General features: G+C 29.8%; 1 protein-coding gene across 3 annotated transcripts; it reads left to right on the forward strand.

Moving 5' to 3' along the window:
• Nucleotides 1-79: 79 nt before the first annotated feature.
• On the forward strand, nucleotides 80-16,762 carry LOC117235801 (pyruvate kinase-like). 3 transcript variants are annotated; one of them, XM_033498147.1, is made up of 7 exons: nucleotides 114-266; nucleotides 5,052-5,087; nucleotides 13,201-13,545; nucleotides 13,814-14,000; nucleotides 14,104-14,625; nucleotides 14,760-15,098; nucleotides 15,271-15,509. In XM_033498147.1, exons 2-7 carry the CDS (start codon nucleotides 5,061-5,063, stop codon nucleotides 15,507-15,509), a joined length of 1,659 nt encoding a protein of 552 aa, XP_033354038.1. In that variant the 5' UTR covers nucleotides 114-266; nucleotides 5,052-5,060. The 3 variants fall into 3 exon arrangements, with proteins under 3 accessions (XP_033354039.1, XP_033354038.1, XP_033354040.1); XM_033498148.1 differs by lacking the exon at nucleotides 5,052-5,087 and having other exon boundaries at nucleotides 80-266; XM_033498149.1 differs by lacking the exons at nucleotides 114-266; nucleotides 5,052-5,087 and adding an exon at nucleotides 16,413-16,762 and having other exon boundaries at nucleotides 15,271-15,427.
• Nucleotides 16,763-17,120: the final 358 nt, after the last annotated feature.

Consider the following 17,120-nt stretch of genomic DNA (forward strand, 5'->3'; position numbering starts at 1 on the left):
AATATGGCTATTTTAAATAATGTTAATGAATCGATAAGAACTTTTATGAACATTTTGAATGCACATGATCTTTTGCGTTGAAAATCAGTCTAGAGGTACAAGATGGGCGCACTAGGAAATAGCGACTAGCGACAGCGACCTTTCGTGTCCTTAAACATCAGTTTCTTGTAAGCTGTGGGCGTGTTAGTTTGGTTTTTATAGACGTCTGATCTGATCATTGGTTTCTGTCTCGTTAAATTCGAGTTTGTTTCAACAGTTTTGGCAAGGTAATAGTTAAAATAAATTATGTAGTTTTATAAAGTAATGCATCATAAAGTGATATAAATTTTGCTGTCGCTTTGATGATTATAACCTTAAGAATTTGTATACTTTAAGTAACTTTTTCTATATCATTGTAACTATCGATAGAAGTTCCAACTTTTACTTATTCTTTTCATTTAATAGGGTTTTACTTAATTTTCATTGTATGTATGTATTACCACATGGATTTTATTCAGGAATACGTGATATTTATAACAAATATATAGCTAGAACAACGAATATCGTTTTGACCTTGAAACAATAAATTCTTTTAAATTGCTTTCTAAAAATTCAGTACCATATTTGAAAGTAATCTTGAATCATTTTTATACTTTATAATATTCGTATATTTTCCAAAATTGTTTTTTATTTATTCTTGATATAATTAAAATTTCAGTTAATATATTTGAGATTAACTATTCTTTCTTTTGTTTAAACTATATTAGCATTTTATATAATTTTTTATATATTCATAAAAGTGTAATAATAGTGTATAGAGTTTTTTTGGAATTAACTGTATAATAACTAATAAAAATAGAAAATATACTTATACACAAATTACAAAGTGTATTTTTATATTTTTATGATTTTTATATTTTCGATGAGTAATATATCAGACATTTTAATTTGAATACATTTCTGATAAGTAATATATCAAATGGTTTTAGTTTGGACACATTTTTAAGGATTAATATATCAAACATTTGTTGTTTAGTTTGTACAAATTCATCATTCCTTGCATATGTACAATATGACTACAAAAATATTTAAACTATATTTAAATTTTGTATTGTGCATAAATACTTTACGTTATTAAAGTGTACAAATTTTATACGGATAAATAATAATGACATAATAGATAGATAATAATGAAATTAAATATTAACCCACAATTTCTATAAAAAATATATTTTTGTTTAGATATACATATGTACTTTGATTCAATTTTGCATTTTTAAATTTTATGGTTACATAGGTAATATATAAGTCTTGTATGAATCTTAAATGAAGTATATATTAAAAAATAGTATGAAAATTAAATTTATATTTCAAATAAATATCCCTCAGCTTTTTCGTTGAAATAATTTTTAAGACATAGTATATGTCTTAAAGACATTTTCATATATATAAAAAAGATGTCGTCTTTTCTTTAACGTAACGTTATTACATCTGAAATATCATAAATTATAATACAAATATGAAATTAAGCTTATAAGAGATACGAAATTGGTTGTCGTATAAAATAAAAATTCAAGTTATACATAAATGATAATATGAGTATATATTATTGGAATAAAAACCTAACGTCGTATCTTTGTTATGAAGTATACATATTTTTGGTAGAAATTGACAAAGATTGTTATATTTTTCATGAATTTAATAATTTTTATACTCGAGAGGAACGAAATTTTACTTATAATATTGTTAGGAAATGTGAAGCGATTAGATTACTCGTCTTATACAAAAAAGTTTAGTGGGGGAACAAATAATAAAAAACATATCAGTATGATATTTCAAATGCCACTTTGTGATGAAAAAGTTATATTATGTAATAAAATTATATGCGTATGTGTGTGTGAAATTAATTCACTTTTTTAATTGGACATTTTATTGACCTATGAATAAATTGTAATATATTAAATTCTAAAAAAAAAAAAGAATGAACATATAATTTGAAAAATACATGTTTGTGGTCGAAATATCATATTATAAAAGCATTGATATTCTGGCGATATTCGATAATCTTTTATAGTAAAGATTATCATGCAGTATGTTTCGGGATTTCTTTCGTCTAAAAAGGGAAAAATAATGCATGTATGACTTGGAAATCACTGCGTTATAGCGAAGCTTACGTCATGAAATACGATTCCATAATAATTTTATATCGCCAATTGCTTCAGTTGTTGAACTGAAGATTAGTTGATGAAACTTTAATGACACGGTCTTTATGAAATTGTATGTGTGACATGATTTATAACACGCCACTATAGCGTGATGATTTTATCATCGCGCGTAATTAATCTCCTGTTTTGAAGTTATATCTAATTTCGTTGATAATTGTTAATCAGATATGTCCTTATGTGTTTACTGATAATTATTGGAAAAATTACTGATATTCAATAATTAATTATTTCAATGAATTTATAGATATATCATTTAAATACAGAAGTAAATACAATAGTTAACAATTTCTCTGCTAATGTATTTTACACAATTATTTTAATATTAAATATGAATTTTTGATATCTGGACTACGATGTTTTTTTGTAATAAATTCGTGAAAATAGAAATTAAATGCGAAAAAGTATGCGTCTTCTTAATTTTTCGTATTTCTCAGAAATTTATTAGAAATTTACTGAATATAAATTTTTATTTTGTACGAAATAGTATAAATTTATATATTTACGCTATATTACTGTACATTTTTGAGTATTTAAATAATAGCGATGTTAGAAATATTATTTCTAAATCTCTAATTGAAATATTTATTTATATTACTATAAACTTATTTCATCTGAAAGCATTTTATTAGTTTGAAGTAGGTATTATATCTGTCTTAAGCACAAAAGTATAGATAAAGAAGATAAATGCATACGCTCCATCGTCAATAAGTTTTGCTACCTGTACATACTTGTTTCTAACTACAATAAAATATCAATAATTAATAGTTAGTAAAAACAAGGAATGTACGAAACAGTTATTAAAATCACGAAATAAGAAAGAAACGCTTTGAATATGCTAAACAATTTATAAATTGGACACTCGATATCAAGAAAAAAGCACTATAGATCGAATTCTCGTTCCTCGATGCGATTGTGACCGAAATATATATATATGTAGGTCCTAGGGTACAGTACTCACAATAAAATATGGTACAAGTTACATCTTCGTTTGGGAACATTTTTCCTTTGAACGAATAGAAGATGTAAAAATCGATGGAGCGTATTGAAATATAATATCGTTTGGATTACATGTAGTTTAGAACATAAAGAAACAAGATGGTTATTTCGACGAAGAAGATGCGTAGTAACACGAAACCTTTTTTCTTAGTAATATCACTACAATTGAGTTAACGCTACGGTACAACAAGAAAAAAGAGAAAAGTTAGTTCCAGTGTTATGCTATATTGCCAAAATTTGCTATAGATATGTTATATAGATATGTTCGATTAATTCTAAAAAATACAATAGATACGCATCACGAAAGTTCATTAAACAATTTCATTAATATAGAATGTCTCGCTTAAATCGATTCCTGTGAGTATCTTTAAAACTGATGGAAAATGTTTCGGATAAAAATTGAGAAATTTTTAGAAGCACATAATTTGATGTGAGTAATTTATATGTTGGTAAACATGTATAGGACATATGATGGTCAACTTATATAAAACATGTTATTTTTCAAATCATTTCATCGTAGGTAATATTCACAAATGTTCATCAAGATCATCAGACAATTTTGATATTGCATCGACGATGTTTATCTTATCCTGTTAAGTTTAATTTATTGCTGCATTTATTGTTTCGTTCGAACAAAGTGAGGATTTACTTTTGTTGAAAACTAGATTACGTTAACTTGAAAAATGTTTGTTTAATGAACATATAATATTTCATAGAAATGTGACAGTAAAAATGAAACAAAAAATATATACGTGCATATACACGTATTTTGTTATCAAACATATTATGTTGTTTTTATTTCTTAAGTTCGTAATTGTCAAAGAATCGTATAATTCAGTTAATTAAAGACCCCAGATATTTTCAGACGATGGCGGCGAGTGCAGACGGATGATATACATACATGTGTATTCCGTAAAAGCCAATATTTTTATTTGATTGTTCACCTTTTATTTTTATTAATTTGTATTGATTAATTCATTATTAATTGATTACTTGATTAATTGTATATTAGTATCAATTCTTTTATTTGATATTGTAAATGAAGATATCGATAAGATATAAACGAATCATAGAAGAAATACAAACATTTCTTAACTATGATCGATAATTATTAGGTTAATGATGTTTATGTATTATCTGAACATTGCGTGAATCGCAAATTGCTTCGTTTGATGCGTGTTTTCTGTATTCCATACAATAGGCTGTGTGAAGCTTAATACCGAGTTATTACTTCAATTTTTTAGATACAATTTTGACAACATTTGCTTAGAAGAACAACACATGCATCGTATACTTTATTTATTTGAATATAATTTCGATTTCCTGTATAATCTAATAGTAAATTAAATATACAAAGAGACTACTTAAAATTGTACGAAGAATCAGCTTGATATAAAATTGTCGTTATACATACGTATAATGTGTTTCACGTAACTAAGGCAAGCTATCTAAATCTACGAGACATAGAAAAAGATATCGTAAGACAAATTCACAGACATTTTCTTTATCTTTACGACTTTTACTTTATTGAACTAATTTTTGATACTTTTTATATCATTAATGAAATGAAAGAACGCAGTTGGTGTGGAAATTATAATTCTTTTGAATAAATGAATTAGAATGCCGTCATTTGAATTTTGCCGCACTTGCTGTGTGCACTGGTACCGCCATCGTCTAAGACGTCCATTGGACGTTTTCGATTCCTCTATATACTTCCGTGTGTTCCGAAACTTCCGTTGCTTAAGCGATAAGCAGTTTATACCTTGTACATCAACGAATGCAGTCAGACGTAGGCTCGCTGTCATCGAGCCAGTATTGCAACTAATTCCTGTGTCCTCTTTATTTGCGCAGCCTACCAAAATGGTCTGGGTTACCATCTACGATAAGGTATTATTGTGGACAACTGTTTTGCAGTGATTTTACTTTATGTGTTGCCACAGTTTCTTTTTTTTTTTTTTTAACTTCGATTTTCTGTCGCACGTATATTATTATTTCGTTAGCTTAGGCCATTACACGAATTACGCTGAATGTCGCGAATATGTGAAACTCTGTTTATATGAATGAAATGTTATGTAACACACCCTTACGCTTCGCAGTTGCTACAAGTTCGCAATATTATTATGTGTTTAAGAGTAAATGTTTCGTGGAATTCTCTTATATAAACACGAACTCCTATTCACTGAACGAAGAATCACAGATAGTGTTCTACGAACGAACTTGCTTTTCAATAGATTCATATAAACGAAGTTTTACCGCAGTGTCCGATACGATTAAAAATTGTTATCGAATTTGATCGTAGCTAAATACACCGTTGTCGAGTGTAACAAATTATAAATAATAGATTTGTATTGTGTTTCCTTTTTTGCATGCGATCCTTTCGCTTGATTTCAACTTTTAAAATGTAAAAGTCACTTTTAGATTTAAAAGTCACTATAGTATTTGGCACAAACTTTGTAATTAGAATTTCTAATTTACGAAAGTTAGTGCCTACGTCAATCGGCAAAAATGTTCATATTTCAAAAGTTTAAACTGCTTAGGAAGTGAAAAAATGCTATTGTAGATATTATTCATAGACAAAGAGTTATGCGTAATTCTTGTCGAATATCACGATCGTGAAAGATAATGTAATGTTAGCAAACATTTTTGTCTTCGAATTTATCTCAATGCAATGATTCGATGACATTTTATATTTTCTGCGATGTTTTTCTTTTTATTTAATTTGTTTCGCTTGTTTTATAATATCTTAATAATAATCGAAGGTAAATAATTATCGAATAAACGCGATAAGTATCTAGAGTTAACTTAGTTTTTGCATGACTTGTATCTGACCTGTGCTATGTGTGTTCTTCGCAGTATGAATTTTAATGTTTCCATTTTTTCACATAGTATATTGCCTAATGTATTCGTTAGAAATTGACTTTGAACGTTCTTCATTTTTTTAAGCATGTTAATTTATATTTCTATAAGCTATATTACAAAACTTTAGAAGCTCATTGAATTTGTAACAAATTCCAGTAATATGGGTAATATTGTTTTATTATCGTTAAATCGATAAATTCAAGATATGTAGAAAATTAAACATCTAAGTGTACTATTTATGTGTTTACTAATTTCTATGTCATATAACTTTCAACAACTTAATAGTGTCCTTTTTTAAACCAAAATACTCTCTTTATAACCTTTTAGTTTCCTACAAATCATGTCCAAGTCTGATTCTAATTGTCCGAATAACAACAAATGTTTCTCAAAAGACGTTATCGGACTTTACGCTCATTGTTATTGAGTTAATCTGTTTCTGGTACTATATATACAAGATTTGTAACAGAATATATACATATACTGAATGTATATTACAAGTTTTAGCGAATATATTATCACATTTACTGCTATTGGCACATACGTTGCGTATTTAAAATTTACATAGCTGATAAGTAGCCTCTCAATAATAACTACTGACGCAGTTGTTAAATTTTTTAGTTCACGCATTTTAACGAAAATATGTAGAGAGGCAAACAAAATCGTAAGAAATGAAGCGAAAGCAAATGTTATTAGTTAAACTAAAGATATCTCTGATAAAAGATATTCTGGCGAGAAATAGCTATATTTTAGTAATAGCGAATATGTTAAGTGTTCTGTGCTGAATAATGCAATTATTTTGGTTTGCTTCTATGCTGATCTATATGGATGGAACTTTTTAAGCGAAATTTCAACCACTTCTCAACCAGCTAGAGAGCTAAAATTTGAAACGCATAACGCTCATTTTCGATGATAATATAATATCATTTCAAAAAATCGACAATTTTCTTTAACTCACTTTTCTGCTTCTTTTTCTTCGTTTGTAAACTAATGCTCGATTTATAGCTTCGTTGTATTCGCATTCATATCGGTATCGTCACTTTAACGAAAATGGATGTAAAATCGATTTTTAACCTTATCTACAGTACCTATCTACATATCTATGGATAATTATTTACAAAGAGGCACGCCTCTTCGATCTTGATGAGCTTGAAATACGTAGTCAAGGTCATCATTCTGAACAACTTTTCTCTATATACGTATATATATTCGCAAAGAACTTCAATTAATTATTTGTATGTAACCCAGCCTAAACTCAACTCATTGATGCTAATCATCTTTATTATGAAAATAAAGAAGGATAAATCAATAGGTTATATGTAAATTGGATTAGATTAATATTCGATCAGCGCGAGGCGGCCGGTAACGCTGTTATGACTTAATTTTATGTCATTGATTTTGTAAGTGTAATCGTAAATTCGATTACTACCATTTAGTATTATATATACAATATATCGACAAACATACTTTCATGTATAAGTCGCAAAGTAAGATCGTCCATGGATTATCGCTAGGTTGGCTGTGGGATACATTTATACATATTTGAACGATGATACTCAGGTTGAGTGCTGACTCTAATTACTATTAGTATGTACGTGACGAACAGGCAGACAAGACGTACGGAACTTGTGAACAAAATTACCATTATATCGTAGAACTTTTATTTCGTCGCCGGTATAATTTTGCTAATCGAATAACTGCATTTTTCGATATAGTGGTAGAAATATTTTCCGGTTACATAATATCAATTACGATACGTAGCGATACATTTAGTAATTATAAATCGTAATATATGTATTTATTTCTCGTTAATTAGCCTTTATTTAAATAAAGATCTTAACAAATACGTAATATTAAAAGTGTGTACATTGTGATAAAAGTGTTCTTGCCTGTATATCTGAGAACATAAGATCGAGTGATCGCGACGGTAACATGTACAAGGGAAGGTTGTTCGGAATGATGACAGCATGTTTCAAGGTAATTCAAATCGATAAGAATAAATGTCTCTAAGTAAATATTAATTACCACAGTATGTAATACAAGTAAGTAAATAGTCGGTGTGTAGCAGTAATATAATGTAAGTTTGGAAAAAAGACCATGTTGGGAGAGTACTGTGTGATAATAGTCATTTATTATACTAAACTATAATACTTGAATAAATAATGCTTGAAGTTTACTGTGACTTTCATTTTTCTTGTGTACAACCTAATATTATGTCCACGAAAGACACGATTCTGTATATTGATGGTTCTAAAGACTCCATAGATGTAATTGAAAATTGAATACATCTTCTACTATATTGTAATGTTTCAACAATGAAACTGGAAAAATTTCACAATCTTTCTTCATATCTATACAAAAAAATAATTACAAGATTTCGTGAAACAAACTTAAATAACTATCGGTCCCCAAAGTTTTGACATTTCAATTGGAGACACTCTGTGTATCATTTCGGTCAGCGATAAATTACACGTTTCGCGGTAAACACTTCGTTTTTGCCTACTGGGTTAAACTAAAACTGAGAACGTAAACATTAGTGGTGATCGCTGCGTCAAAATGATAGCGCTGCTTCAAAGTTTTCCTTTTTCAGTTAGCGCGAAGACGTCAAACTGCTCATACGAGAAGATATTTAATACTGCGTGTTTCAATATCGAAATTTTGTGCAATTAAGAACAATGGGTCGTGGTAAAAAATTGAGTGACGGTGAAGTAGCAGCAATTCATAATTTACGCGAAGAAAACTGTTCTATTTCTAAAATTGCGAAACAATTAAATCGTAGTCGGAAAGTTGTATACAATGTTTTAAGAAATGCAAAGGAGTATGGAAAGAGAAAAAGCATAGGTCGTCCAAAATTAAAAGCCGATCGTCAACGACGTGCGACTTTAACAAGTGCATCAAATTCTACTGCTATTGCAAGAGAAATTGTTGCAGACGTTGGTGTAAACGCTAATGTGCGTAATGTACGATGTATTAGAAAAGAACGTAAATACGTAAAACGTCAAAAATTGATCACCACCACTAACGAGGCAACGTAAAGAAGCACGTTTACAATTTCCTAAAAGATATATGCTTTTGAGAGAGAAAAATGGCGAAGAGTTATTTTTAGTCAAAAAAACTGATAGAACATAGAGATATTAACTTGCCGACTAGAAGGTGGTAGAAGAGTAACGGTGTGGGCTGGCGTTGGGTACTATGGAAACACTGAGATTAAATTTACAAGTGGAAAGATGAAGAGCTCAAATTGTATTACTTTAATAGACGAACAATTGAAGAAATACATTGTAATAATTCCGAGCACAAACTTTATTTTCCAATAGAATAATACAAGTATTAGCAAAGCAAAGTCAAAAGAATACTTCAGACAGCAAATTATCCAAGTTTTAGAATGAAAATGTTCGATGGTGGTCGCACTAGGACTTGACTGAGATGGGCCACTTTAGAATCACAGCTGGACAGAACGGTGGTTGGATTACGTTCGGACAGAGCGACACGCCGACCACTTGCGACCACTCGCGGCTATTCGCTACTACTCGCAACCATGCAAGTACAAAACACGGTAGAATAGAGACGAGTGATTCGCGCGTGTTCTGCGAATGGTCACGAGTGGTCGGCGTGTCGTTCTGTCCGAACATAGTCCAACCACCGTTCTATGGTTCAGCTACGGTTCTAAAGTGGCCCATCTAAGTCACGATCGTACATATTCGTGGTCTAAGTTGAGCCTCTACGAAAGATCAGTACATGACAAGGAAAGATAATTTCACGGCGTTGAGAAATTTAAAAAATGCATCGAGCGAAACTGGATATTAAGCCGAAAGTTTGTTAAAAGATGATTTAAATATTTGCCAATGTATGACGTTTAATGACGTTTAATTGCTTATAAAAGCAAACGTTTGAGCTACGAAATAATATTTTTCTATACATATTAGGCATTTAGGCATTCGATTTTTCGTTATTTTTCAATACGTATTGTAAAATAAAATTTTCTTGTAATATACGTATTCAAACATATCGAAATAATACACTATTCTTATTAAACGGTATAAAAGGCAAAAAGTAATGTTTTTCGAAAGTTACAAATATTTATATTTATATAGCGCGCTATCTTTTTGTCGCGAAGGATTATATGCACGACGTGACAAACTAATAGATGCATGTCAAGAGAACTTTACTCTTCTTTAAGAGCATTTTTAAAACGTTTATCTTATAACCATGTTATTTTCAGTGCCAAGTAATAACGTAGATGCATGACCTTTGAATGAATCTTATTACTAGATCAACATTCGCATTTTTTATTTCGATTAATCTCAACATCTATACTAATTAGCATGCAATAAATATCAATGACAAATTATTCATTCAAACTAAAGGGTTTAAAAAAATATTTTCTATTATTGGCGTATGTGCAATTTCAGTAAGTGTTCGTAAATATTCAGACCTGAAATGTATTGAAAAATACAATACAATTAGAAATATGATGAAATTAACTTACTGAGCTTACAACAAAACGTAATTTCCTAATAAATTGTAAGCAATCTTGTCCTTAACACGGTCTGTATCATATAAAAGACTATGAAGGTCAAGATAATTAACAGAAAGTTTTTCCTCGATTAAGATAAATGTAAAAGGAAGTTTGATGCTCGATGAAATTGATATTTTTCTCCAACTAAGCATCCCAAGGCAATATTTTAGCATAAGTACATTTTAACAGGATCTATTTAAACTTGAAGGCCACCAGAATGCTTGTTTTTCCTTGTGCACTTCGTAGATACTAACAAAATAAATTAGCGTTTTTTTTATGACTAGTATTAGCTGTTTACCAATTAACAAAGACCAATTAGTAGCATTCCTATTTATTTGTTTAACGTGAAATTATGTTATAACTAAAGCAACAAATAATTTGAAATAATCACAAGATGAATCATTATTATCATTGTATACGTACCTAATAGTTCTAGATAACCAATTCCTATGATTTTTGTATTATACGTGTATTAGCTTTAATTTGGATTCATTGCATTCTTTGAGCGACTTCTCTCGAAGAATAAAAGCATCATAAATTTAAAGCAAAATAAATTTCCTTAGTAAATACACGTTTTTTAATGAATGAGTTTAATTTAAAATAATATATGCTAAGCATGGGTTAGGTTGTGATCATCGACAACCATCTTACCAACAATGATGGACGTTTGTCTGTCGAGTTATCTATAACTCTAAACGGCAAGCCTCAGGTAGAAGTGTTCAAAAAAGTATCAAAACGTAGTATGCTCTTCACAACTGACGAGAATATACACACTTTGATGGAAACAAAATGTTTAGAAATATTTGTTATTTTCAGTAATTGACAAATTTTAGAATCTTCTAATTTATTTTTTAACTTGTATCTAGTATATGGTTAAAAATTCTCTGTTTAGATGAGTATCATATTCATTTTTTACTCCCTTAAAACAAATTAATTATGATTTATATTATAATATATTTTAAGTTAATTTTAAGCTAAATAATTATTCAAATGTATGCAAGCTTAGTTCATCTACGTACGATATACGGTTTATACCGGTTTTATAATATATGCTCTATTTAATGTTTCGTACGCAATTGTTTCCCAAGCCATAGGTCGTTTTAAAAAATGTTCCAAATAAAACTTACCCTGTTTCGAGAAAGGGAGGGGATCTTATCATGGCCACAAATCTAGATGGATGCACTTCCATAATTTCAAGGTGACCATTGTTTTTTTTTATGCAATACTGTATGTTTTTATTTAGGTAGGCGTATACCCCGTTTCATGGCGAATTCATCGACCCATAACGTGTTGGTATTCTAAAGTCATCCAAAATCATTTACTGTCATTTAAAATTTACTATTTTCCTATCTCCTGTATTCAAAAGAATAATTTTGGACGTCGATACAATTATTTACTCTATCCCCAAATGATAGCTCGACTCTTCTCAAATTCTTCTCTAATTCTTCTAACTTCCTCGCATTCTCGTAAACTCACAAGCAGACCGACGATTTCATTAAGCGTATAATGCACTATAGTAAAGCAGATGGTTACTGAAAGGAAGCACACGTAATACTATTTGCAATAACACTGATTCCTTCGAAGCAACTGTAACAGAAACTGAGAAGATCTGCCTAGCAGCAGATTATAGATAAGAATAAGAAGGAAAAAATAAAAATAATGATAAATCGCATCATTAGTGTGATTTCGATTCATGTTTACATCCTAATGGATGCACTACTCCGGTAAATCAAATCTTAGGGACGTCCAACGAAGACAAATTTGGAATGACAATAAATAACGTTCAATAACTTTGGAACGGCAACATTATAGGTCGATAAGTTCGCTACGAAACGGGATATACGCCTACCTAAATAAAAACATATGGTTTCGTACAGAAAGCGAAGGTCACCTTGAAATTAGGGAAGTGTGTGCACCTAAAGGAGATTTGCGACCACCGTAAGATCCTCTTCTCTCCTTTTCTCCCGAAACAGCGTAAGTTTTATTTGAAACTTCAAATGGAACATCCTGTATGTATATATATGTACATAAGTAGTTACGATACTTTAATCTTATGTTATGCATACCTCAATAGAATGGAGGCTTGTAGTTATAATCAACCTAAATTTTATGAAGGATGTCTATTGTTTGCTTTGCCATTTTAAACAAATCTTTATGTTAATAGTTAAACGAATTTCCCTGGTATTATATAATAATAATTTTGTTTGCGCAGTTTTATGTAAACACCACTTTAAATTTAAATTCATCGATATTATAATAATAATAAGATGTAGTAGTTTATAGACTCTTGTGTGGGGGTTACAAGACATTCCCTTTACGTCATAACCACGCTTTAAAAACACAATTCCATATAAACGAATTACGCCTTATGAGCACCTTTACAGCTTATATAATATTATGATAGTAATTGCATTTACTTGCACATATTAGATTTTATTTGCTAATTAAGAAACAAGTATGCAGTGCTTTTTTAGACAATTTTTTACGTAGTAACTACTTTTATAGTTAAATGTTACGCAGAGTCTAGCGATGCTTTAAACTATTAAATGTTTGAATTGTTTTTAATAATCTTGAAATATTTCTTATGAAAACAGAATTAAATTTAATCGTTATGTATCTTCACAGATGGCTGGAAAGCCGAACACGCAAGTTTTGTACGCTCAAAGCCATTTAGATCATATGTGTGCCTTGGACATCGACAGCCATGCATCGTTCGTCCGTCTTTCGGGAATTATTTGCACGATCGGACCGGCTTCAAGATCCGTCGAAACTCTCGAAAAGATGATTGAAACGGGCATGAATATCGCTCGATTAAATTTTTCTCATGGCTCTCATGAATACCACGCTGAGACTATTAGCAACGTACGAAAAGCGCAGAAGAACTTATCCAGTCGATCAGGCATTAACGTTCCTGTAGCGATTGCTCTCGATACAAAAGGTCCTGAAATCCGTACTGGACTTTTGGAAGGTGTACGTAACTCATTTATTTGTTCGTATATTGGATCATAATACAGTAATTTAAAGTATTTCAAGATCTTTCAGAGCCACTACCACACAATCACACACAAATTATGAAAATAAAAAGTTTAAATATATAAAAATATTCTGTCTATTTACAATATCCTCGTCGAGAAATTTTTTAATGAAAATATGTAGTGTGATAGGATTTTTCACGCATCCTATATCGTGTAAGACATAAAATTAACATATAATACCTAATTGTTTATTACTTTCTCAGGGTGGATCTGCTGAAGTCGAATTACTTAAGGACCAAACGTTTAAATTATCTACCGATAAGGCATACATGGAAAAAGGCAATGCAAATCTTGTTTACGTAGATTACGAGAATATTTCTAAAGTATTGAAAGTTGGAAGTCGCGTTTACGTTGACGATGGTTTGATTTCCCTCATAGTTACTGCAGTCAGTACGTGTCATTTCTCTACGTATATTCTTCTTTCCTTTTCTATGTTTAAAAAATATACAATTTAGTTGATTTCAATTTAATTAAAGTGTATTGAATATTTTAGATCCTGATGTGATTGTAACTACTGTTGAAAATGGTGGAATGTTAGGTTCTCGCAAAGGTGTCAATCTACCTGGATCACCAGTAGATTTGCCAGCTGTTTCTGAAAAAGATAAATCTGATTTGCAATTTGGCGTTGAACAAGACGTTGATATGATCTTTGCGTCATTTATAAGAGATGCTAAAGCTTTATCAGAAATTCGCGCAATTCTTGGTGAAAAGGGAAAGAACATTAAAATAATATCCAAAATTGAAAATCAGCAAGGAATGACAAATCTTGATGAAATTATCGACGCTTCTGATGGTATTATGGTAGCACGTGGTGATCTTGGTATTGAAATACCGCCAGAAAAAGTATTCTTAGCACAAAAATGTATGATCAGTAGATGTAATAAAGTTGGGAAACCAGTAATTTGTGCTACGCAAATGCTTGAGTCTATGGTGAAGAAACCACGTGCAACTAGAGCTGAAACATCGGATGTAGCTAATGCTATACTTGATGGTGCAGATTGTGTCATGTTATCAGGTATAAATTATTTAATTACTATATTATTAATTCATAATAAGCGATTATCATCTATATATAATTTCTTAATTAATCTACTAAATTTGTATTTATTAGTATTTACATAAATATGTAATTATTTATTGTTTCAATAGGTGAAACTGCCAAAGGAGATTACCCACTGGAGTGTGTGCGCACAATGGCTAACATCTGTAAAGAAGCGGAGGCTGTAATTTGGCAGACACAAATTTTCCAAGATCTTACTCACAAAGCATTACCACCAATTGATGCTACTCATGCTATTGGAATCGCTGCTGTAGAAGTATCCGTAAAATGTGCAGCTAGTGCTATTATAGTAATCACAACTACCGGCCGTTCAGCGCACATAGTTGCAAAATACAGACCACGTTGTCCAATTATAGCAGTAACTAGATTCCATCAAGTTGCACGACAAGCACATCTTTATCGTGGCATTTTGCCCCTTTATTATGAAGGTACTAACCAGAAAATAGTATATTACATTATATTTATGTAATATACTATTGACGTTTACTAAGTAATGTAGAATAAAACTTTTCTAATAAGAGTATAAATATAATTTAAATATGAAAACTTTGTATATAATTATGTTATAATAATTATTTCACTTTTTTTATTTATGTGTAGAAGCGCCATTAGCTGATTGGGTGAAAGACGTTGATGTACGCGTCCAGTGTGGTTTGAAATTCGGCAAAGGCCGCGGTTTCATTAAATCTGGAGATTCAGTTGTAATAGTTACTGGTTTGAAACAAGGCCCAGGATTTACGAATACACTTCGTATTGTGTACGTAGATATAGAAGTTCCCCGAGATGATGATGCATGTACTATACGTAGTGATACAGATAGTTATGAATCTATTATGTAATTTCTGCATTTATTGTATGCAGTCCATTGATATCAATTGCTAATTTATTTCGCTTGCACTTTGCAAAAATACAAATTTATTACATTATATGTGCCCATTTTAACAAAGCTTATTAAACAAAAGAAAATAGTTAGTCTAATTAACATTTATGTATTTGGCTTTGTTAATAACGTTTTGTGTATTAATATTATGTTGTGTATTAATAATATATTTCAATATTTTCACGAAAGTGAAGAATATTTTTCAGAAAACATGCAGTGAATTTTCAGTTTGTATAAAAATATATCGTTCTGCTTAATGAAATAGAAAATAGTTAAAAAATAATATTATCTACTTTTAAATTATAAATTGCATTAAAAAGATTTGTTTCAATTCGCATTAATGTTTTCGATTTTATTATCGTAATTTTAAATTTATGAAAATTTTTCATCGGAAGAAAGTTATCTGTTCTAGTTATCAATAAAGTAAAATTTGAAAAAATCGGTTCAAATTGATATATTTTTGGGTGTACTTTATTTTAGTGAGGGCTAATATATCAAAACATATCTTATATTTGTCCTGGTAACGATCGTATTCTTTTCATTTCTTAGCAGTTTCCAACGAAAATTTTAAATCATCAATAGGTATTTTATTTAAAATGTGTGATTTAATTCACATTCATTTTTTATACTAATAATTTTATCGAATATATAGATTCACAAATAATAATTAAAAAATTGTTTGAAATATACTATAGCAAACTGTACATAGTGAAAAGTACTAGAATGTAAATGTTGTTTTTGTCTTACCTTTTGTGTCCTTAACTATTGTATTTTTACTTTTAACGAATTAACTTTCATATTTTTTATTTTTTACTCTTAAAAACTCGTGATATAATTTTAATATTTATTTTTCTTTTTTTAGGACGGTTGAATAAATGTACACTGGCTGTATTGTAAAGAGCAGGAGATACTAAATAACTTTAGATTTTGGAAATTTAATATGTAACTTACATTGTATGATGATGTATGATAAACTTAGTAAAATCATTGAAAGGATAACAATCTAAAGATGCCAGTAGCTGCAGTATTAATATCATTACAATGTACCTCCATAAATACAGCACACCAAAATGTATATATATATACATATGTATCTACATGTGTATACATGTATGTATATCAGGTTTTACGTATATATATGTAAATGTACATATACATGTACACAAACCCATTGTTCAATAATAAAGTACAATAATTATTTGAAATAGTAAATTATTGAAACTTGAATTATTGTTCACCAAATGAAACGCTATGCTTGATTCTTTATCTTCTGCAGGAAACATAAATATAATGCGTTTTTTTATTATCGTTTTAAAATTACTCATAAACATAACAAACTTCAAATTCTAACATCTTGTATTAAATTTCAAAAGACTGGACTACCTTCTTATATCAGAGCATGCAGTGTTCAAATTTTTTAATAACCACAACATGTAACCTGACCACTTATAAACCTCTACCAAATTACTAATAAAATGGACAAATAACTTACAATTCCCATTCTTAATAATCACATACATCTCTTTAAGCTTCGAAGGATACACAATTGTAACATATACTGAATTACACA

Source organism: Bombus vosnesenskii, unplaced genomic scaffold (genome assembly GCF_011952255.1).
Source record: "Bombus vosnesenskii isolate JDL3184/JDL3185 unplaced genomic scaffold, Bvos_JDL3184-5_v1.1 scf7180000013319, whole genome shotgun sequence".
Lineage (NCBI taxonomy): Eukaryota > Metazoa > Arthropoda > Insecta > Hymenoptera > Apidae > Bombus > Bombus vosnesenskii.

Bases quoted from the DNA above. Each gene is read 5' to 3' on its own strand.
- LOC117235801 (XM_033498147.1), top strand. From the start codon at position 5,061: ATGGTCTGGGTTACCATCTACGATAAG. The intron at 13,546-13,813 runs GTACGTAACTCA...TTACTTTCTCAG, and splicing joins GTACTGGACTTTTGGAAGGT to GGTGGATCTGCTGAAGTCGA. The intron at 15,099-15,270 runs GTACTAACCAGA...ATTTATGTGTAG, and splicing joins TTTGCCCCTTTATTATGAAG to AAGCGCCATTAGCTGATTGG.